Here is a 24,324-nt window from a genome sequence, read left to right on the forward strand (position 1 = left end):
CCGTTTCTTCTGAGAGCACTGCATTTAGTACCTGCTTTTTCCCGTTACAGACACTTCCTAGGTAATTAAAGAAAGAAAGAAAAAAGGGCAGGGTAATGATGGGGATGGGAAAACAGAGTAGGTGACATATAATTACTTTCAAATCTCTATTTTTAAAATCTGAGTCTTACTGTTTTAAAATGCTTTCTTCTAGCAAGTTTCAAAACAGTTAAGATCTAATAATTCCTCAACTGAGGCAATTTATTGAATTATAGTGAAGAGCACAGGTTTTATTTTAAAACAGAAAAGGCGGGGCACCTGGGTGGCTCAGTTGGTTAGGCATTTACCTTCCATTCAAGTCATGATCCCAGGGTCCTGGGATCAAGACCTGCATTGGGCTCCCTGCTCAGTGAGGTGTCTGTTTCTCCCTCTGTGCACTCTTTCTCTCTCTCAAATAAACAAATAAAAACTTTAAAACAAAAATGGCAGTGGAAAGCTTTCATTAAAAAAATTCTGAATTTGTTTTGTACTGCTCTTTGAAAAGTAAAATTGCAATTTACAGATTAAGATGGACAAGCAGGTTCTACTTCAATGAGCACCCCATCTTCTCCAACTATATTACAGTGATGAACCAAATAGTCAAGAGTTAACTAAAAGCATAATTAGGTTTAAATATAAGATAAAAATCTCTGTGGCATGTGGGATTTATTCCAGGAATGCAAAGGTGGTTCAATGTAAAGAAAATCAATGTAATATACCATATTAATAGAATGAAGGTGGGGACACATAATCATTTCAACTGAAGAAGAAAAAAGCATTTAACAGAATCTAACATTCTTTCATAATAAAACCATCCAGAAAACTAGGAATAGACAGAAACTTCTTCAACATGATAAAGGGCATCTATGAAAAACTAAGAACTAACATCGTATCATACTCAATGGAGGGGCGCCTGGGTAGCTCAGTCAGTTAAGCATCAGACTCTTGGTTTCAGCGCAGTTCATGATCTCAGGGTCATGAGATGGAGCTCCACGCTCTGCTTGTGATTCTCTCTCCCTCTCCTTTTTGCTCCTCCCCCAACTCATGCTCTCTCTTTCTCTCTCAAATAAATACATCTTTTTAAAAAATATATTATACTCAATGATAAAAGGTGGAAAGCTTTCTCCCTAAATTCCAGAATGAGCCAAGATGCCTCATCTCCTTTGCAGGGATAAGTAAGTAACCTGAAAAACAAGGTGAAGTCCTATAACCCAGGCCTTTACTGGAGCTATTAAACATTTCACTGGAAGTCCAAACCAGAGTATTATGCAAGAAAAAGAGATCAAAAGGCATTCAAATTGAAAAGAAACAAGTAAAACTACATCTATTCACGGAGAACATAATCTTACAGAAATCTCAAAGAATCTGCCAAAAATCTGCTACAGTTAAAAAATGAATTCAGCAAGTTGCCACATACAAAGATTAAAAACACAAAAATTTTACATACTGGGAATGAACAATCCAAAAAGAAAATTAATGAAGCAATTCTAATTATAACAACATTCAAAAGAATAAATACCTAGAAACAGATTTAACCAAGGAGGTAAAAGGCATACACTGAAAATTACAAAACACTGCTGAAGGAAATTAAAGATGATCTAAATAGATGGAAAGACATCCTATGTTCATGGATTAGAAGACATTTTTAAGATGACAATACTCCCCAAATTTATTTACAAATCTAATGCAATCTCTATCAAAATTCCAACAGCCTTTTTTGCAGAAATAGAAAAACTGACTTTCTAAAAGAAAAAGAAAAATATTAATAAAGAAAATACCAACTATAACTCCTTTTTAAAAGGTGATTTTTCAGTTCTCCCTGGGCTTAGATGTAGTTTGCAGTGACATGTCTAAATGCACCAAGAAAGTAAGAATCTTGGGTAAATACAGGACCCGTTATGGTGCCTCCCTCAGGAAAATGGTGAAGAAGATTGCAATAAGCCAGCATGCCAAGTACACATGCTCCTTCTGTGACAAAACTAAGATGAAATGATGAGCTGTGGGGCTCCTCCATAGAAACCGTACCCAGTGGTGCATGGACCCAGAGCACCATTTCTGCCATCACAGCAAAGTTTGCCACAGAAGACTGAGGAGCTGAAAGACCAGCAGAAGCTCCACCATTTGAAACATTGCTATCCTATAAGAAATGGGTTAATTTATGTAACAAAATTACTTTGGGTTGTTGCTAAATTGATCAGTTAGAGCTTCCGATTTGGGCTACATTAATTATGCTTTCTCAAAAGACTTGGAAACTAAAATTCCTTCTAATTTTTATTGAAAGTAAATAAATAAAAGGTGATTTTCAATTTTTATAGAGCTGTAAGGGGACCAAAAAAATCAAAATAATATTGAAAAAGAACAAACTTCTCAAAGAGGATCACAAATCAAAACAGACAGAAGCTAATGCATTAGAAGACAATATGATTACACCACCACTGCCTATTAAAATTACAGATTTGGAGAGCACCTGGGCAGCTTAGTTGGTTAAGCGACTGCGGACAGCTCTGGTCAATCTGGGAGTACTAGATGGAAGCCCTGCCTTGGGCTTCCCACTCAGCAGGGAGTCTTCTGTTCCCTCTTGTCCCTCCCCCTGCTCATGCTCTCCCTCTCTCTCTCAAAATAAATAAAATCTTTAAGAAATAAATAAATAAAATGAGATTACAGCTTTTGGTGTTGTTAGACTCACACTACTATATCATACTTTGTAGTGAACTGGGCAATCCCTAAAGGTAAATGGGCTAGACAATATTTTCATAATGTCTTCCGAGTTAACAAACACAATAAACAATTCAAATAAATTTTTATTTTTAAAGTTATACATTTTCACTTCTGAAATTCAGCAATAAGAAATCATGTGACTTGCTTTCTTTTATCAAACATAAATTTACTACTACCTTTCCCATATTTCATTCATTCTAAATCAAATTCATTCTAAATCAAAGGTTATACTTGGGTTTCTTAATACTTGAGTCATTTTCATTCAAAGCAATAAATCAATAACCCAAATTACCTTTTACAGTACTTGAGTATATATCATTATGAATGCACACACACACCATATTCATAAAGCCTGGACACGTTCTAGAACCAACCCTACAATTTTGAGCTAGTCTAAGTGACTCAAAGAAACCTAGAAATATATGTGTGTTTGTGATCTCCCCAGGAATTCTATTCCTCATTGTGGAAAGGGGAAAAAAAATAGTCAAGACCCGGTAATAGACCCAGAACGATGTAGTACCTCAACACACAAGGTCACCGTTTTAAAAGTAAGTCTGGACATCTCTTAGGACAGGGATGGTGTAAACTAAGAAAAATGGCTTTGTATTGCTCATTGGCTGCATCTCTTAGCTAAGTAGTAACATCAGAAATAGTCTCACTGGTCAAAAATATCAAGACAATCAAAGAAAACTCAGGTATCCACAACATTCAGGAATGCTTTTCAATGTGAGATTTATAATGCACGCAGAAGATTTAAACAGAAACAGAGCAGATCTTATTTTGAAGGGTCATCATTCAATTCTATATTTTTATTTAAAAACCATTCTATAATCACTATCACAATACCTAGTACATACTACTAACAAAAGCTTGTTGAAAGCTCAACTGAATGGATAGACGGCTGAATGAGCAAATAAACAAATGGGAGGAAAAAGAATGATTATCAAAATAAAGTTGAAAAACACTAATACTCTCTGAAGACTAGTTTCTTCTTCATTTTAAAAAGCTACTCTGATTAGGGAAGAAATGTATGAGAGGTAACAGGGCACAGCAGAAACAAGACAAGACTTGAACTCAGAAAGATCCAGATTTAAATCTTAGCCAAAACTCTTAGTGGCTGCTGTTGTGGACCAAATTGTTTACTTTATACAAGTCTTAGTTTTCTCTACCTATAAAATGGGGATTATAGTATCTACCTTACAAACACAATGAACCAGAAATTTTGGCACCTAGAACAAACTAAACAAAACCAGTTCTCCAATCAACTCTGTAATTCATAATGTAGCCCACAGATGGGTGTTACTAACAATGCTCGCCATCTGGTAGCTTCCTGTTTTAAATAATTATTCTTGCTAACTAGGTGCCAAGCTTCTAGAATCATTACATTAAATGTCTGCACCCTCTAAATTTCAGTGTCCTTAGACAAAGCCCAGTATGACCAGCCATAGCTCAGGTTATAGGTTAGTTCTGAGGGTTAAATATAATGTTAAGAAAAACCCCTGTACAGTGACAGGCATATAATAGACAATAAATCAATGTTATTTAAATATTTTATTAATACCTTTATGTCATCCATTTGCTACTCTACATTCTCACAATTATTCTAATAAATCCACACCAAGAATACAGATTAATCATGTCAGGCTACTGCAGAAATATATAAGAAAGACAGAAGTGAAAGGATATGTATTGGAAACATTCTCTTCAAAGATTCAAGTTGATTCCTTCAATCTTGATTTTTGGATTTTCTGTCTTAAATACGTAAAGACCTGATGATGTAAAAGAGCAGAAGGTACCTCAATTTCAAGAGCCATTCCTAGATTGAGGAAACAAGTGAGGTGTCAGGTTCAAAAGGAGAATTCAAAGTTACCACTATCAGGGTATGCTTCTTCTCTGCAGGATGGGCAAATAGAACTGCTGCTATTGTGTTCTGCCTCCAGTCTGGGCTGTGCAAACACCAGTTAAGTAAGAAAAACATCAAGCCATCTTTATCAGATCTACAAACAGCCCAGATAAACTCCTTTAGGATGAATAGTTTAGTTAGAATGAATAGTTAGTATTTAGAATAACAAAATTTGCCAAATCATAAGAGCCCTGCAAAAAGCATCCCTACTTAAGCTCTGAAAAATCATATTCTCTGGATTATCAGATATCCAAAAATAATGATTTTATTATAAAGTATTATCAAACCAAACCAAGGTCACAGATAACAATTCTATTTTCTTTTTTCCCCTCACAGGCAACCAATCTAATAGCAAGAGTTAATTAAAATGATGCAGAAGTATTACCGGTTATAGTGATGTTTCAATAACAGCTTTACTACATTAAAGCAACTTCCCCTAAGAAAACACCTCTTCTACTCATAAATGTCAAGTCAGGTAACAAGCTAGAGCCCCCAATTTCCCCACAAATTAAAGAATAAATTCATCATACTCAACATTACACTCAATGGGGATTTGCTGAAAGCTCTTCTACTAAGATCAGAAACAAGACAATGATGCCCATTTTCACCACTTGATTCAACATAGTATAAGAAGACCTTGTCAGAGCAATCAGACAAGAAAAAGAAATAAAAGTCATCCAAATCAGAAAGGAGGAAGTAAAACTGTTTCTATTTGCAGATAGCATGATATTATATATAGAAAACCCTAAAGACTCCACCAAAAAACTGTTAGAATAACAGATGAAATCTGTTAAAAATCATAAATAAGAGAAATTGAAGACAAAAATAAACAGAAAAATAGTCCATGCTCATGCATTAAAAAAATTAATATTGTTAAAATGTCCATACTACCCAATGTTATCTATAGATTCAATGCAATCCCTATCAAAATGCCAATGACGGGGGCGCCTGGGTGGCTCAGTGGGTTAAGCCTCTGCCTTCGGCTCAGGTCAAGATCCCAGGGTCCTGGGGTCGAGCCCCGCATCGGGCTCTCTGCTCACAGGGATCCTGCTTCCTCCTCTCTCTCTCTGCCTGCTTCTCTTCCTACTTGTGATCTCTGTCTGTCAAATAAATAAATAAAATCTAAAAAAAAAAAAAAAAAAAAAAATGCCAATGACGTTTTTCAAAAAGTAGAAAAAAAAATCCTAAAATTTGTATGGAACCCTAAAGGACCCCAAATAGCCAAAGAAACCCTCTGAATAAAGAATGAAGCTGGAGGCATCACATTTCCTGATTTCAAACTATATTACAAAGCTACAGTAATCAAACCAGTATGGTACTGGACACATAGATTAATGGGATAAAATAGAGAGCACAGAAATAAAACCACATATATATATACCAGGTCTCCTCAATAAATGGAGAACAGTCTCTTCAATAAATGGTACTGACAAAAATAACAAAATATTAACAAAAATAAACAGCTACAGCAAAACAGTAAAATCCTATCTCATATCACACACAAAAATTAACTCAAAATCAATTAAAGACCTGAACATAAGACCTGAAACCACAAAATCCTAGGGGAAAAAGCAAGGGGGGGTAAGCTTTCTTGGCATGATTTTTTGGATTTGACACCAAAAGCAAAGACATCAAAAGCAAAAATAAATAAGTGGAACTACATTGAACTATAAACATTTTACACAGCAAAGGAAACCATCAACGAAATGAAAAGGCAATCTACCAACTGGGAGAAAATAGTTGCAAATCATATATTTGACAAGAGGTTAATATCCAAAATATATAGAGAACACAAAATCTAATAACAAAAAACCCCTGAACAATTTGATTAAAAATGAGCAAAGGAACTGAAAAGATATTTTCTCAAGATATAAAAATGCCAAACAGGTACATTTAAAGGTACTTAACAACACTCATCATCACGGAACTCCAAATCAAAACCACAATTAGATATTACCTCCACCTGTTAGAATGTCTGTCAACAAAAAGATAACAGATGGGCGCCTGGGTGGTTCAGTGGGTTAAAGCCTCTGCCTTGGGGCACCTGGGTGGCTCAGTCGGTTAAGCGTCTACCTTCAGCTCAGGTCATGATCCCAGAGGCCTGGGATGGAGCCCCACATTGGGCTCCCTGCTCAGTGGGAAGTCTGCTTCTCCCTCTCCTACTTCCTCTGCTTGTATTCCCTCTCTCGCTGTCTCTTTTCTTTAAACAATATGAAGGAAAAAAAAAAAAGCCTCTGCCTTTGGCTCAGGTCATGATCCCAGGGTCCTGGGATCAAGCCCCGCATTGGGCTCTCTGCTTGGCAGGGAACCTGCTTCCCCCTCTTTCTCTGCCTGTGTCTCTGCTTACTTGTGATCTCTGTCTGTCAAATAAATAAATAAAATCTTTAAAAAAAAAGGTAACATAACAAGTGTTGGGCAGACATGGAAAAAAGAGAACTCTTATACACTGCTGTTGGGAATATAAATTGGTGCAGTCACTATAAAAAACAGTATCAAGTCTCCTCAAAAAATTAAAAATAGAACTCCCCTATGATCCAGCAATTCCATTTCTAGGTATATGTCTTAAGGAAACAAAATCACTATCTCAGAGAGGTAGCTGCACCCTCATTTATTTCAGCATTATTTACAATAGTCAAGACATGAAAACAACCTAAGTACCCACTAATGATTGAATGGATAAAGAAAATGTGATATATGTGTACACACACACACACACACACACACAAATATTATTAGGCATAAAAAAGAAGGAAATCCTGCCATCAGACACAAGAATGGACCTTGAGGTCATTATGCTAAGTAAAATACATCAGACAGAGAAACAAATACTAAATTATCTCATTTATGTGTAGAATCTAAAAAGAACCAAACTCATAGAAGAGATTGGTGGTTACCAGAGGCAGGGATGGGGGTGGGTAAAATGGGTGAAGGCAGTCAAAATGTATGAACTTCCACTTATAAGATTAATGAGTTTTGAAAATACTGTATCATATATTTGAAAGTTGATAAAAGATTTTTTTTTAATATTTTATTTATTTATTTGACAGAGAGAAATCACAACTAGGCAGAGAGGCAGGCAGAGAGAGAAGAGGAAGCAGGCTCCCTGCAGAGCAGAAAGCCCGATGTGGGGCTCGATCCCAGGACCCTGGGATCATGACCTAAGCCGAAGGCAGAGGCTTTAACCCACTGAGCCACTCAGGTGCCTGATAAAAGAGTAGATCTTAAAAGCTCCCATTGCAAGGGAAAAAAAAAGACTTAAAACTATGTGAGGGGAAGGATATTAACTAAACTTATTATGGTAATCATTTCACAACGGGGTAGGGGGGGTTAAACCAATAATGTCCATACATCTGTTAGGTGGTGACTGGTACACTTTTGAAAGTACCAGAAACACTGCCCTGACATTACATTTGACAAGTAACTATAAGGACTAAAACAAAGATTATTTTACACACTGGTTAAAAATTAGAATTCTGTGATTGTGGTTCCCGCAGTTTGTATGAAAAAATTGATCACATTATAAATAAGCAATAAAATGCTAAAAGCAATTAGTCGAGTGTAATTTTTTGGATTTGATGGCACATTAACAACAAAAACCAATCCATGGCAGGAATGGATACTGTGGTTTCAGAAAGACAGGCATATGTTAAATGGGAAAAACATGTTTAAATGATAACATTCCTTGAGACAGAGATCTAGTAGATTTGGTATCAAGTCCTAGTGAGAAATAATTCACCATCATATCACAAAGTAACTAACTAAATGACATTATTCTGTTATTTGCTGAAATGCATCCGTAACTCTCATTTTGAAGTAACAATTTTTATTTTTCTGGTGCCATCAAGTGGTAACATTATGAAGTGCTCTAACTTTAAATGCAAATAACTTTTCAACAGAAAAATATCACACCGATGTATCCATGTCACTTAAACACTAGTGATTTTTTAGCGCAAAATTATCTAAAAAGAAAAGGGAAAATATCAGAGCTAACTGCAACTCATCCTGATTTTAGATTCCCAACCCAAAATGAGAGTTAAGACAAAAAATTTAAAAAAAAAAAAAAAAAAGACAAAGAAAAATGTGTTCATCTCTAAAGACTGGAACGCTCTACTGGCAAACAAAAAACCCTAACTGACTATGATACTACTTGAGAAACAAAAAATTCTATCAAAATGACGTATCAGTCAAACCATGAGAAATGTTCCCTCCTGAAACTCCATTACAGGGCAGTAAAAGAATTATTTTTAAGGCAAAAGCCCAAAAGGACAAAGAGATTAAGAGAGAAGGCTGCAGCAACATTTTACAAGCTAGAAAACAGATGGATGAGTGGTTATTGACGTAGGAAACTCAAGAAAGCTGCCTGACTTATATGAGACTGTAAATCTCTCCAAAAGTTTGGGAACTGGTAGCACTGGGTAGTTGTGGAAATCAAAGTAAGGGTTAAAAACCAGAGAATTAGTCAAAATTCTGATTAAAAAGCACAGATACCACTACACTCACTCCCTTTTCATTCCATGCAGCCAAATATTCATCTTATACCACGTTCGAAGACTGAAAGTTCATCCTCTAATAAAAAAGTCTGGACAGGACACAAAGCAAAGTGAGGGGGGAAGCACTGTAGTAAGAAAGTGTCAGTGCTACAGGAGACTATGGCCCTTTGAATGGCACTAACAAGTCAAAGTTCACAGAACAAGAGTAAAAATGACTATTTCCTGGAAAGCAAACCACTGGAAGAAGGTCCTATCAAACCTTTGATTATTGTGTCCAGAAAGTCACATGACTAACTGAGGTATGCTTCCCACTCTTTCCATAAGGAAAAGACAAATGACTAAAACAAAAATCCGATACTTTAAAAAAAGGCAAGTCCTACTTACAGCATTCAGAAACAATCAGCTTGCACAACACCCCAGTAATTAGCTAAAAATTTATGACAACTAAGAAAGAACAGAATAGTAGGCATATCAAGAACCTTTACATTTCATCTCCTCTCTTCAGGCCAGCAAGAGTAAATGCACTAGGGGCGCCTGGGTGGCTCGGTCGTTAAGCATCTGCCTTTGGCTCAGGTCATGGCCAAGCACCGCCTCAGGCTCCCTGCTCAACGGGAAGCCTGCGTTTCCCTCTCCTGCTTGTGTTCCCTCTCTCTCTGTCTGTCTGTATGTCTCTCTCTCTCTCTATCAAATAAATAAATAAAATCTTTTTTTTAAAAGGAGTAAATGTACTAAAGAATCTTTGTGAATACCTGAGAGGTGAAGGCCGGTGAACACTAGCCATGTCAGAAAAAAACGATTATTGTTCATACAAGAGACATGGAGATTTGATTTTTTTAAAACCTTTTGTTGGTTAATTGATCCAAGTAGAGGGTGAAGCAGTTTCATGTAATTAAAAGTATAAACCCAACTGTAGGCTTTTTGGGAGGTGGCGGGGGAGAGAACGCACATGAGCAGGGCTGGGGCAGGGGAGAAGGAGAAAGAGAATCCTAAGCAGGCTCCATGCCCAGCACAAAGCCAGATGTGAGGCTCAATTTCACATCCCTGAGATCATGACCTGAGCCAAAATCAAGAGCCAAATGATTAACTGACTGAGCCACCCAGGGTCCCCCAAAATGTAGGTCATTTAATCTTCAGTAATTTCTCATTTTCCGTCTTGTTTTTAGAGGATTATACACAAGGTATAATTTTTCTATATACACTTTTCTTTCTAGACACCAATATAAAAACATTCAAAAACATATTAATACAGATATAACTGTACCTTGAACACCTTCTAGGAGTAAATCAACTCCTTTCCTATAAAAATTGGAAGCAGCTTCATAGTCATCTTCTTCTTCTTTTTTTAAAGCCAGCTTTATTAATTCTCCTGCTTTCTCCAAATAATCTCTCTTGCCAAGCTTGGATTTTAAACTGCCAGGAAAGAGGCTGCGACTTTCCCGTTCTTCTTCTGGTTTGTTCTGTTCGCTGTCAGAAGCAACAGCCCCTAGTGCTGAAGGATCCGAAGAAAGATTGAGACCAAAAGTTCTAATGGGAGAATTTTGATTGGAAGCCATTCCATCATCTAACTCAGCAAGAGAATCCACGTCAACAGTAAGAGATACCAGATCACTGTCACTGGAGAAACCTAGAAATATGATCATAACAGTAAATAGATATTAAATTAAGAATCAGCCAAAAAGAATACAAATCATGCTGACTATTCATTTGTTCATACTATCCTAGTCGATTAGGAAGACTGTCACTACCTGATAGAGATGGGTGCCTGGCAATTTGTTTCTGCTTACTTCATTCATTTCCGAACTCAATGTAAGCTCTAGAGGCCAATCTCCTTTGCCTTAATTTTCACACTAAAACTGAAGGCAAGTCTTTACCTAGTCTTGTTGTCAAAAAGAAGAGCCTTTACCACAAGATCTTGTAACACCATCATTATGATCAAAGGAAGAGAATATGAGCTTCAGGGTAAGACAAAAACAAGTGCTTGGATCTCAGCTCTTAAAACTTACTATGTGACCAAGAGTGAGTCACTTAATAATATTACTTATTATGCAAGACTTCAAATGAGGAACAGAGTTAATGCATATAAAGCATAATAGACTTATCATTCAATTACAACTATTATAGCAATTATATAATCATTATTTAACCATTATACAATGTACCCTCACAGAGGTGTGCTTTTAGATGATCATCCATATCTGGAAAATGTATGCCATTTAGCTGTGGGTTTTTTTTAAGGACTAAATTTTTAGAAATCTTTGTTTCAATCTCTTCCACAGCTTTTGGAGAGATCTTTGGTCTATATATTCACCTCTTAGTTTTCCAAAAGAAAATGAATAAAGAGGTGGTATTGAAATATTCAGCAATGAAAATTATTTCTCCCATTTCATAGAACTGACTTCATGGTAAATGAGCATGAAATCTTAGATCTCCCTTTACATTCTTAAAATAATTGAGAGCCTCAAAAAAACTTTTGTTTTTGTAGATTACACCTGTAAATATTTACCAATCTCAATATTGAAATAAACTAAAATTTTTTAATTAAGCACTAAAATTTAATTTAAGCACTACATTACATATAAAAATAATTTTTATTAAAAATAATTTATTCTAGGGGCGCCTGGGTGGCTCAGTGAGTTAAAGCCTCTGCCTTCAGCTCAGGTCATGATCCCAGGGTCCTGGCATCAAGCTCCACATCGGGCTCTCTGCTCCATAGGGAGCCGGCTTCCTCCTCTCTCTGTCTCTGCCTGCCTCTCTGCCTACTTGATCTCCCTCTGTCAGATAAATAAATAAAATCTTTTAAAAATAATAATAGTAATAATTTATTCTAGGGGCATCTGGGTGGCTCAGTATGTTAAGCGTCTGTCTTCAGCTCAGGTCATGATCCCAGGATCCTGGGATCAAGCCCCATGTCAGGCTCCCTGCTCAGTGGGGTGCCTGCTTCTCCCTCTCCTTTTGCCTCTCCCCACTGCTCCTGTTCTCTCTCTCTCTCTCAGATAAATAAAATCTTTAAAAATAACAATAATAATAATAATGTGTTCTAGGGGCATCTGGTGGCTCAGTCAGTTAAGCATCTACCATCAGCTCAGGTCATGATCTCTGGGTCCTGGAATCAATCAAGCTCCACGTCAGGCTCCCTGCTCAGTGGGGAGCTTGCTTCTCCCTCTCCCTCTGCTGGCTCATGTGCTCTTGCTCTCTCTCTCTCTCATATGAATAAATAAATAAAATTTTACTAAAAAAAAAAAAAAAAAACCCACAAAACTATATTCTCCAAAACAAAAAAGTGACACTGTTTTAAATCTTTTTAACAGAAGATAACTAGATTCTCACCAGATCCTGTACTCAATCTGTTTTCATATTGTTTTGGTAGAAAGATTTGAGGAAAATCTGACACAGATATGTAATGAAAATGGGGTGTGGGGTGCCTGGGTGGCTCAGTGGGTTAAAGCCTCTGCCTTCGGCTCAGGTCGTGGTCCCAGGGTCCTGGGATCGAGCCCCGCATCGGGCTCTCTGCTCCGTGGGGAGCCTGTTCCTCTTCTCTCTTTGCCTGCCTCTCTGCCTACTTGTGATCTCTGTCTGTCAAACAAATAAATTATTAAAAAAAAAAAAGAAAGAAAATGGGGTATTTTATTTTAGTAGCCTTTTTGAATATTTATAGATACTATTTTTTTATACTACACCAAAACTTGACAAGTGGTAGTTTCTTAAAGCTTAGTTGCCATGTAGAATGTAAATTCCTCTCAGTGAAATTTCTGTTTCTGTTACATTTGAATCCCTTGGTCTGTCTTGCACACCAAATGACTCTTTTGTCCATGCCTGAGTTTGTGACTTCACACACTGGGCATTTTGAAAGTACTGGTTCCCTGCGTTAAACTGCTCTTCCAAATACTGACAGATTTCATGATCACAATACCCCCCAACATCACATGTTACTATCATCATCAATCTCATCAGAATACTTTCTTTAGATACTGTGAAACTGTCAAGCTCGAAGCAGCAGATACGAGGTCTTCAAAATTCAGGCACCTGGCTGGCTCAGTCGGTAGAGCTTATCATTTCGAACCCCATGCTGGGTGTAAAGATTAAAAACAACAACAACAAAACCAAGTTCTCCAAAATTTGAATTTGGAAATGAAAACCCACATTTTACCACTGGGAACAAATACTGTCAGTTGTTTTCCCTAGAGTGTCAGCTCACCTCGTTTGCTTTTGAAAAAATATTCACCAAATACCCAAGTCTAAAATAATGAGAGTTTGTCTGTCAATGGTTCTTTCAAGCGAAAATGGTGTCCCAAGAGCAAAGCAGCTAGTTCATGGCTCAAGCAAGTGCTTCTCCTCCCGACAACCACAGCAGTTCAGGATGCAGAAATTCAGAAGTGTTTCACGCATACTTCCATTTTGCCATACAGAGTATCAAAAAGACATGTACCCAAAGGTTGAGATTTGATAAAAATTAATGCTTTTTACTGCTTTATCAAGGGCATTCGTAGGCAAAATTAGCACTGGCATTACTGCAAGTACGTGCAAGGATTCCTGCTACAGTCTGCTGTCCCGGTCCTGCCTGGAGCTCAGGCAAGCAGTTTCACCTAACACTGCTTCTGCGTTATGAGGGCAAATGTCAACACAAGTGAAAAAGGCAAATAATTTCCTAGACTATCATAAAAATAGTTTCTGCCTTGGGAACCCCCTGAAAAGATCTCCAGAATACCCAGGCATCCGAAGACCATACTTTGAGAGCCACTGATCTGTATCATTCAATAAGATTGACAAGAGAGCTAGGTAAAAATTAAGTTTGGGGTCTGTATCACCACCTAATATTGACTTTCAAGTTTCTCAGGAAAGAAAATATATTGAAAGGAAAATTTTTCCCTCAGGAACACACACAAAGCCAACTTAAAGGTGGGTTAGACTATACAACTCTAGATCAGGGATCAGCAAACTTTCCTTCTGAGGGCTAGAGAGTGAGTATTTTAGGCTTTGTGAGTCGTATGATTGAGCTATGTCACAACTAATCAACTCTGCTACTGCAGTACAAAAGCAGGCACAAATAATACGTAAACAATAAGTATGGCTATGTTTCAGTAACATTTTATTTATGGACGCTGAAATTTAAATTCCATATAACTTTCACATGCCACAAAATAATAATATTTTGAATTTTCTCACTCATTTTAAAATGTAAACACCGTTCTTAGCTAGTAGGTCATGTATAAACAGGTGGCAGGTCACATTTGGCCCACAGGCCATAGTTTGTCAACCCTTATAGACTCAAATTGCTTACTTCATATCAAATAAAATAAGTTAGGGTAAAAACATGTTACTGGCAGCTAAACTCTAATTTCAAATCAGCTTCAGACACTACTTTGGCACCCTGTCAACATATCCTGTTTTCAGGGTTTTTTCTCAAACCCTTAGAATGCCCATAAAGAACTAATTTTGTTCCCTAAAAGCAAAAGACTTCATTAAATCCACAATCTGAGATGAGATTCATTGGACCTAGTGGAAATCTTCACTCTCTGACATTTCAACTGTACAGACAACACTTCAAAATCAAAATCTTTTACAGCAGTCTACAAAATTATTTATCCACCATTCTGAAAAATATATAAACTTTATAAGAGATTTTTTTAAATGATCTACAAATATTTTATATATTCCAATATACACTTATTTCCTTAAATGGGGCTTTATATAACCTGGTCCATTGATACTAATAAACAAATAGACAAAGCTTAGAAAAATAAGTTCTGGTTTATACAGCTAACCATAAAAAAAAGGAAATGCTGTTATAGATCTTTTGTCTGCTCTCTGGTGTCTTGTCACTATAACCTTCACATCATCTATCACATTGTACTGTTTCATGTTTTGCCTGATTTTCCTTTCTAACAAGAATAATACCAAAGGGCAAAGGGGTAAAATTATGTGTACTCAGTTTCTTGGCTTTTGACCACAAAACCCTAGTGACATAGTCTTATTTCCTCTCTTACCTTTCCAATGGTATTTTGTTAGCAAAGGAAATCATGACTAAATAAAATTAGATCAGAAGAATAAGACCATCAAAATATCTAGGAAAAAGATAATGAAACAAACTAATAAATAAAAATAGTATTAAAATTGTTTCTTTTTCAAATTCTACCTAATTCTAAACAAAGAATCTTTCAAAGTGAGGAAACAAAAACTAGCAGGTTAGGATGAGGAATTTTTCTAGTCCAACTAGAAGCAAAGAGAAGCAAAAAGACTTCTGATTTAATCTTTTTGGAGGACAATCTGGCAATACGTATCAGATGCAAAAAACTCTTGTATCTTTGACCCAGAAATTCAGCAATTTATATCAAAAACAATCAGAGATATAAAAGATCTATACATGAGAATATCCATCACAAAAATTAGTGAAAATTTGGAAATAACAAATTCCTAACAATAGATTATGGCCCATCCCTTTGAGAAAATATTATGCAGCTATTAAAAATTATGTTATAAAAGAATGCTTAATGCTAACGTGTTTATTATCTATGATGCAAAAATGATAAACTGTAAAGCAGTATATACATATACTATAATTCCAATTTTAAAATGAAAACAGAGGGGAGAAGGCTAGAGAAGTGTATCAAATATGGACAGTAATTTTCCCCATACGGTGAGATTACAGGTTGACTCTTACCACATTCCTTTAGGATGGCAAGCTCTTAAGCCTCAGTATCTGAAGGATCAAAGGAGATGCAGTGAGGGCTAAAACTGGAAGTTTGTTTGTGAATAAATCTATGTTATACAGATATAATTTATACAATATAGACCCATATGAATCATCCAGCAGCCAGTGCCAAGAATTCCTAACTTAAGAGAGAAGAAAGAAGTGACTATAGACAGATCTGTTTGACACAAGCTAACCCCGACATTTCTTCCTTGCCTATCTTCTTTAATTCTCCTCTTAAGATGCACGCTACCAAAAAAAAAAAAAAATAAAGCATCCTACCAGATCTGAAAAGACCAACCTTATCATATCGCAACTATACACTGCAACTAATCACCTTCCTGTACTCTCTGAAATCTTTCCTTCTGCATTTAAGCAACTTCTGAATCCCCTTCTCAATGAAGTATGCCCCAATCAACTCAAGAACACTCCCCTTTCACCACCGCAGCAAGGAACCATTTACTTACACACGCACTCAGAACCTAGTTTGTTCACCTTATAACCTTAATACATCTACTTAATAAAGTGCTTGCTCAACTTCTTGAAATCACAGTCCTGTCATTCAACCTGTTTCATACAAAGCTCCATATAAATATCACATGAAGTGGAAACGAGCTTCCGAAAACCCAGAAAGAAAGTTAATAAGATACAGAGAGCAGCCAACAAGTAAGAGGTTCTCAGGGTGAGTAGGAAGAACATTGTAGATAAGGCAGGGCAACAATTGACAAGTCAGAGACTCTTTGTCAAAAGTTAAACCAACCTGAAGTCAATCCATGTTTAAAGGGGCCCTCTGGAGCCATCATGAGAGTAAAAGGTACATGCTTCACCAACACCATCAAGACAAAAACCTCAGCCTTTTGGGGAAGAGATGGGAGGGGGAAGAGTCAAAGGTTCTATGAAAGCGTTCTGCCTCCAGGTTCATATCACAGAGATTTAAGTCTCAGGGCTATTAGAGGGCCCCAGGTGACCGGTTAAAAAGCAGCTACAGACATGAGGGGTTTCTATAGCATCCCAGTTCACCTACCTACCCTCACCTTCTGTGCTTTGAACTGCTCAGAGTAGGGCAGTCTAGTGAAATCTGTCTAGGACACCACCTCTGAAAGACAGGCGCCAGGGGAAAAGGTGGAGTTGCTATAGAATAAATCTTTATACTATAAACTATCAGAAATCTGTATTTGAAGACCATCTGCAAAAAGAGATCAGTTTCCTTTAGAACAACAGGTGGTCTCTCATGGTCAACTATATATAAAATACATGGCCTCATTATTATTAGCTGATAGCTTTCACTGAGCACTGAGGTTCACTCAACGAAAGGGAATTTCTACTTTTCCTAGTAGCAATGACTCATGCTTCACACACAAAGCAAAATATCTAGCCAGCAGAACAAAGGTCACCCTGAAACAGAAGACATACATACCAATCTCCATTAAGAAACAAGCCCTTATTAATATGATTTTAGGTGAAAACCTAAACTTAAAACTTAATGCCAATTAGGACTCCCATACTTGATTACCAACTTATCATTTAGAAATAGCTACTGTTATGAAAAAGTACCATTCCTTTGATGTTTCACATTTTTATAATGTCCTGGGGACAAGTCTTTGCTTTACCCTTGAAAATTTATGAAAAGAGCACCAACCAGTATATTTACCGCATATTTGGTGAAAAGCAGAATAACCTCAGAAAACAACACATCAATCAAAATTACAACCACAATACTGCTCTCTTATCATGAACAACAAAGATCTCTGAGTTGGCTTCCCTTTCTACCTAATGAACTTTCTATGCTGCTATTCTCCATAATCTTCTCTGCAAATCAGACCTGCTACCAGCATACAAGTAGCTCACACTGAGCTTTCTATACCAAATATGTATTCTCACTGCCTCCTTCTCCATAAAATTAAATCTCTTCTTTTGAAATATACTTCTATTAATTGCTGCCGACTACCTAGAATGCTTGGACTGCCTTAGGCACATGGCTTTACTTCTCTGAAATTCCAATTTTTTAATTGTGGAATAAAGGATTTATCTGTATCATTCTTAATGTTCCTTCTACTCTAAAACACCTCCCGTGACATAAAATTTTTAAAATTTTCCCCACCCAAGCCCTAACGTCCTAATAGCTAACATTATCCTCAATAGCCCTAGGGTTTTTAAGAGTCCATAATTATAATTTGTATCATTTGTTTTACATGTACACATACAGTAACACATTCTCATTTGTGTTTTTCTTGAGAATAATGACCTATTCTTCTCTCCCTATTTATTTTAAGCTCCCTCACCAGGGAAAATTCAGCAAATACAGGACAATGAATAACATAAGTAGATAAGCACTTAAGAGCAAAAGGAACTTCAAAGTGAATACTCTCATAATATAGGAGGGCCTACAATCATTCCCGTAACAAAATCTAGAGTTCTCATGGCACCACCTAGTGGATTTTTGCACTAAATTCTGCTTTAAATTACTTTTAATTAGGCTTTCTATATTTTGTCATCTTACACCACTTCTATGTAGTGCACAGACTTTAAGTCCGCCTGAAAAATAGATTTAGGCTATTAAGTAGCCAATCAACTGAAGAATATTCCTTTTTAAAATGATGCTGCCTCAAAGCATCGACTTTAAATCAACTAAATGAAAATAACATAAATAATAAAAAGAAAAATATAATAATAAAATGGTACATTAACACAGAAGATTTTCTTCAAACTTAAATAACTATTTACCCTTTTAATTAGTCTCCCCTAACAGTTTAAAAGTAATCAACATTATTCAGTTTAATGCAGTTTAATCTTCATGCTTTAATGGAAAGAATTATCACCCCGCCATCAAATAAAAACACAAATCTTGAACTGAAAGTAATTTCAGAGATCACTTATACAGACCAGCAATGTACACCTCATTTACTCTAAAACGGCTAACTCAAGACAGCTTAATAGATGCTTTCTTATGTCTACAATAGCTACAATTGAACCCCAGGGAGCTCTTAACCCACAATTTACTACAAAAAAAAAAAAGGAAAAAAAAAAAAAAAAAGAGGAAGAAGACCCAGCTACCCCAGGAGACATTTAAGAACATTCACTCTTAAGATCTACACATAAGAAGTTGATCTCTCAATTTGTATTTGTGGTTATGATCACCTAATTATTTTCTCTTGTTTGGTGCATACACCTGGAAAATTTCCCTCCCATAATTGCAAAGGAAGTCAAGTAACCTATTAAGAAGAGGAAATGACACAGGTTACCAGATGAGAGTCTACCAACATCAAAGGCTCCAATATCAAGGCCAGCATGGCAGTAAAGCAACCTACATCCTTCAACCAGGCCAACAGATGAGAGAAACATGTCAAGAAGCTCAATTCCAATGCACCATTTTGGCCAGATTTCCACAAATGTCATAGTAACTTCATAGCTAAGTTTAACCAAATGAAAAGATGCAAGTTTAAAAAGGAAATAAGATGTTAGCAATCAAGTCAATCTTCTTTCATCTTTAAAAAAAATATATAGTTTAATTTCTCTGGACAAAGGAGATAAAGAGTGACCAACATTTCATTTTAAAAACATAAAACAATATTAACTTTTTATTTAAAACCTACTGAATAATTTTATAATTTTCAATTTCATGTTAGATAAAATATATTTACCAGTTAATTACCAAATTACTGGTTTTATGAAACCTTAAAGGGGTTTCCTCTATCCCATTACTATCAAATAATGATAGTTTAAAAAATAAAAAAACATTAATCCAGCTCCTTGTGTTTCCCTCAGAAAACTTTCCTTCAAGGTAAATTAAGACCTGTTGATTGCCTTTTTATGGTACTAATAAAAATAATGATCACTTAGCCTCTACATCTGTTCTCTGAGAGGAGATATACTTGCCATGTCATTCTAACTCTACTGAAGGACACTGAAACACAGACTATATATTAAGATTTGCCCCTCTGGCACATTTCACTGGCAGACTAAATCACAAGTATGAAAAATGAATACACCTTTGAAACACCATTTAAAATACTACACTCAGAGGAGTTGTTATGAAGTGAATCACCTCCTCACATTTTGGCTCTAAATCCAAACCACAAGCACTTGCCACCACATCCCTCTACAACCTTCCATTTCCCTGCATTACCTGTGGGGCTTGGCCAGCTGCCAGCTTTCCTGCATTTGCTAGGAGAGACCCTCTCCCTTGGCTGTCTAGGGGTTTGCAGACCTTTTGGTAGGAAAGTATATCTCTACTTACCCAGTATGCCAGACAATCTCGTGATATTTAAAAGTCATTTCCCCTCTCATAAAATGATGAATTTGCAAGCTGTCTGACACTCTGATCTGTATTTGTCAACAAGGTGTCTTTCAGCAGGATTCATTAGTCAGGCATAAAGGTTTTTAAAGGGAGAGGGTAAAAAACATAAGCATTAACAGCCTTTCTAGGTCCACATTTTGCATTCATCATGGATCACAGCAGGTTTCAGAGATGGTAATACAGCAGGAGGACCGAACTAAGCACGGAAAGGATAAAATGCCAGTATTACTTTTCGGTAGTGTAAGTCTTTTCCAATTTGCCCCTAGTCTCCCTCATAAAAGCATATTCCTAAAAGACAAACCCTTCCAAGGAAAACCCATCTTTTCAAAACTTCAAAGGCAAACCCGGAAACAACTGCTTTAGGTAGGGCGGCCCACGCCATCCGTCCCGGCGTGCCAGAGGTGGTCCTGGTGTGTGCATGTGGTCTCACTGTACTTACTAAAGCATCCTCTTTACTTCTCAGAAGCGTGTGTCCCACTTTGAACAATAAATTACAAACTCTTCCTAGCTTCAGGTAATATCTTTTTTAACCACGTTTTTACCACAGCCACATTTTAACCCTGGACCGCTTCCCATATTTTAGAACACCACCCCAAGAAAACACATTCCTTATAATAATGCTCCTCCCCTTCTCTTCCAGATGGTAACAAAGCACAAAAAACCTCTGTATCATTCCCATTCCTGATGACCTTACACTAAAATAGGTTCCTAAAACACACATCTCCCACCATAGCTGACTCATACCTACTATAAAAAAGGCTTATTATAGAAATCAAAGAATACAGCTATCCCCAAATCATGCAACCTTTGATTCCTATAACAAAACACAAAAAGAGAGAAACTAAAAAACATTCTACAATTTCCAAGAACTGTACTCCTCACTGAACACTTTCCTACAAATCTTTCTATTTGTCCACAACTGGATGTCACCAAATCAGCACATCTACAGGCAGAAGATACCCTCTCCCCCTTTCTCAGGAAAAGAGTATCTCTGGGGCAACAGCCAGATCAGGTTATCCCAGATAAAGTTACCTACCAAGGAAACCAGCTCTAACAACAGAATCTCCCTGGGACCCCAAGTAGGGACTAGATTTTTCAAAGCCTGGCAAGGATCTACAGATAAAAACAGGTTACAAAGAACAGGTATTTGGACTAGAGAGGAAAATTACTGTGAGCAGTGTTTTCCTATGACCTTAGCTGATTCAGTGTAGGGTCAAAGATATTGAGGACCTAATGGAAATCCCTGGGCCTGAGATCCCTGTACATTGCACAAAACACTAGGTATAAATGAATGAACTTCATTTTTAAGTCAGTGGGAGCCACCATGAAACACAAGAAGAGCTAATCATTTCTCAAGTGGTGGCAACAAAAGAAAAACAAATTTTATGACTGACATGCTACCTACTACACTAACAAGACACCTGAGAACCAAATTTTAAATGCTCCAGCCTACACAATGAATGGGAACTTGCTGCTCCTATCAAATCAAGATGGGAATTTACTGCAGTAAATCTGTATCAATGTGTGTTGATCTATGACATCAGTACATATCCCTACAAACACATAACTTAAATGAGATTATGGCTACCTCCCATATTCAGCATCCTCCTCTACCATGAACTGTTATCCATTATATAGATCAAGAAATATGTAGTCTTATGATTTTACTTTTATATAAAAACAAATCCAAGCCTCCTCAAACAAATCTAATTACCTATTTTAAAGACTCTCCCTCCATGTCTCCAAATCTCTTTCTTAATTCCAAAATCCTCCCTGGAATAAAAATGTATAGATTTTAAATCTTCATAAAAATCCAAGGATGGCTTAACAAAGGAATAAAACAAGAGATTAAGCATTCTTGAACTAAAGTGATTAAAATTTCAAAAACTGCTTTGTTTTAAACTCACGTTACTACAAAAACATACTAAAACACTAAAACTGCCTGAGGTTTGTTCTTTCCAGGAACATGACTAAACTTTTAAAGCCAATCTTAAAATTAATTGTCTAAAAGTCAGATGCTGCTAAATAAACTTTAGCAAAATATTCTTTTTTTTTTTTTTAAGATTTTATTTATTTATTTGACAGAGAGAGAGAGAAATCACAAGTAGGCAGAGAGGCAGGCAGAGAAAGGGGGTAGGCAGGCTCCCTGCTGAGCCAAGAGCCAGATGTGGGGCTTGATCTCAGGACCCTGAGATCATGACCTGAGCCAAAGGCAGAGGCTTAACCCACTCAGTCACCCAGGACTCCTTAGCAAAATAGTCTTAACACTACAATACAATATTCTTTTTTTTTTTTAAGATTTTATTTATTTATTTGACAGACAGAGATCACAAGTAGGCAGAGAGGCAGGCAGAAAGAGAGGAGGAAGCAGGCAGCCCGATGCGGGGCTCAATCCCAGGACCCTGGGATCATTACCTGAGCCGAAGGCAGAGGCTTTAACCCATTGAGCCACCCAGGCGCCTCTACAATACAATATTCTTAACAGTACAATACAATTCTTAACAATACAATATTCTTAACACTAACAATACAACTTCTGAACATTCATTATACCACATTTCATCAAATCTAATATGCCATTATAGGATAAATCACTATTTTATATATCACTAAGAAAAAAGCTGTCAATTAAATGTAAGATATCATCAACCCAATATCATGCATATCAGTGCGTATCAGTGATACTAAATGCAAAGAAAAAAGTATCTTAGAATTGGTGAAATACTCTCAAATTCCTATAGCCATCTATTCTTTTGCAATTCAAATATGATTTATTTGATTTGATTTATTTGATTTATCGAAACCAAGAAATGAAAAAATCAAAATATCCTACCTTCTGTACTACATTCAGGAAAGCTATCAACGAGGGAATCCGAATAAGCTTCAGCAGGACCAATCAATTCAGAACCATCATTAATTATTCCACCCTAAAAAGAGGAGAGGAATTGTGTTTCATTGTTAATGAAAATATTTTTAAAATGCATAATAAATGAACAATATTATCTCAATTATGTGTAAGGACTGCAGAAACTATGCATCTGTTAAACTAGATAATAATTGTTTTTAAAAAATAAGAATATCACTATTGCTTCATCAATTGTAACAAATGTACCACACCAATGCAAGGTGTTAATAATAGGGGAATGTGTGAAGGAGAAAGGGGACATACAGAAAAGCACTATACTTCCCTTTTTTTTTTAAGATTTTTTTATTTGAGAGTGTGTATGCATGATCACAGGCAGAAGAGGCAGAGGGAGAGAGAAACTTAAGCAGACTCTGCATTGAACACAGAGCCCCATACCAGGCTGGATCTCACAACCCTGAGATCATGACCTGAGCTGAAATCGTGAGTCAGAAGCTTAACCGACTACACCACCCAGGTGCCCCTGAAAACACTATACTTTATGCACAATTTTTCTGTAAACTAAACTGCTCTAAAAAATCATCTATTTTTAAAATCTATCTTTAGTCTATTAACATTCAAAAGGAATATTATGTTTATAATGTCACGTGACTTGTTATAAAGCATTTTTTAAAAATCTGTCAAAAGTATTCATTTAAAAAATGCAAGGAAAAAAAAGAACCACTCGCCAACTAAAGACTATTTATTGTTCCATATCCTTAATGACTGGTCATTCTAATTAGTGATAAATGATAGGACTCCATTAGAAGTCATTTAATTTTAACAAATTACAAAATACAATATATCACACAGCACCTCAGTGATTCCAGAAGTACCTTAAATTTGAAAACTACTTGGACATAATAATGTATGTAAAACTAAACAAATTTAAGATATTTGTATTATTTTTAATAAATATAAAATTGATTTCTCCATGTGACCATTATTTTAATTCTATATTTAGGTTTGCAAATTTAACGCTCAAAAGTCTGTTTTCTCTTACTCTATGTGCAAGTAGAGAATGGAACTTAACCAGGTTAAGTGGTGGTGGTGTGACTTAGTGCTGTGTTTTCATGGACTGCTCCAATCATGGGTATGAGGGCTTGTAATCCTTAAATAATTATAACTGAAAGAATAGCTCTTCTGCTCCTTAACACCTTTCCTACTACCTTCCACCAATAGTTCCATGCCCCCAACCATTACTACCAAGATAACAAAACCCAAGAGAAACATAAGACCCCTATTTCCTCTCTCCTTCGGCACAAAGAACTCAACAACTCTCTTTAAGTAAACAAAAGTCTCCCTGCC

The 24,324-nt window shown here is 36.4% G+C and overlaps 1 protein-coding gene across 7 annotated transcripts in view; it reads right to left on the minus strand.

Moving 5' to 3' along the window:
• Positions 1–24,324, minus strand: part of RPS6KC1 (ribosomal protein S6 kinase C1) — a 171,823-nt gene that overhangs the window by 106,161 nt on the left and 41,338 nt on the right. For 6 of the 7 annotated variants that reach the window (XM_045983236.1, XM_045983237.1, XM_045983240.1 and 3 more), the window contains 2 exons: positions 22,948–23,041; positions 10,391–10,753 (listed from right to left, as the gene is read on the minus strand). In XM_045983236.1, the coding sequence (XP_045839192.1) occupies positions 10,391–10,753; positions 22,948–23,041 (457 nt within the window). The remainder of the gene's footprint in view (positions 1–10,390; positions 10,754–22,947; positions 23,042–24,324) is intronic. The other variant, XM_045983238.1, reaches the window with a different exon arrangement.

The sequence above is a fragment of the Meles meles genome, chromosome 17 (genome assembly GCF_922984935.1).
Source record: "Meles meles chromosome 17, mMelMel3.1 paternal haplotype, whole genome shotgun sequence".
Classification (NCBI taxonomy): domain Eukaryota; kingdom Metazoa; phylum Chordata; class Mammalia; order Carnivora; family Mustelidae; genus Meles; species Meles meles.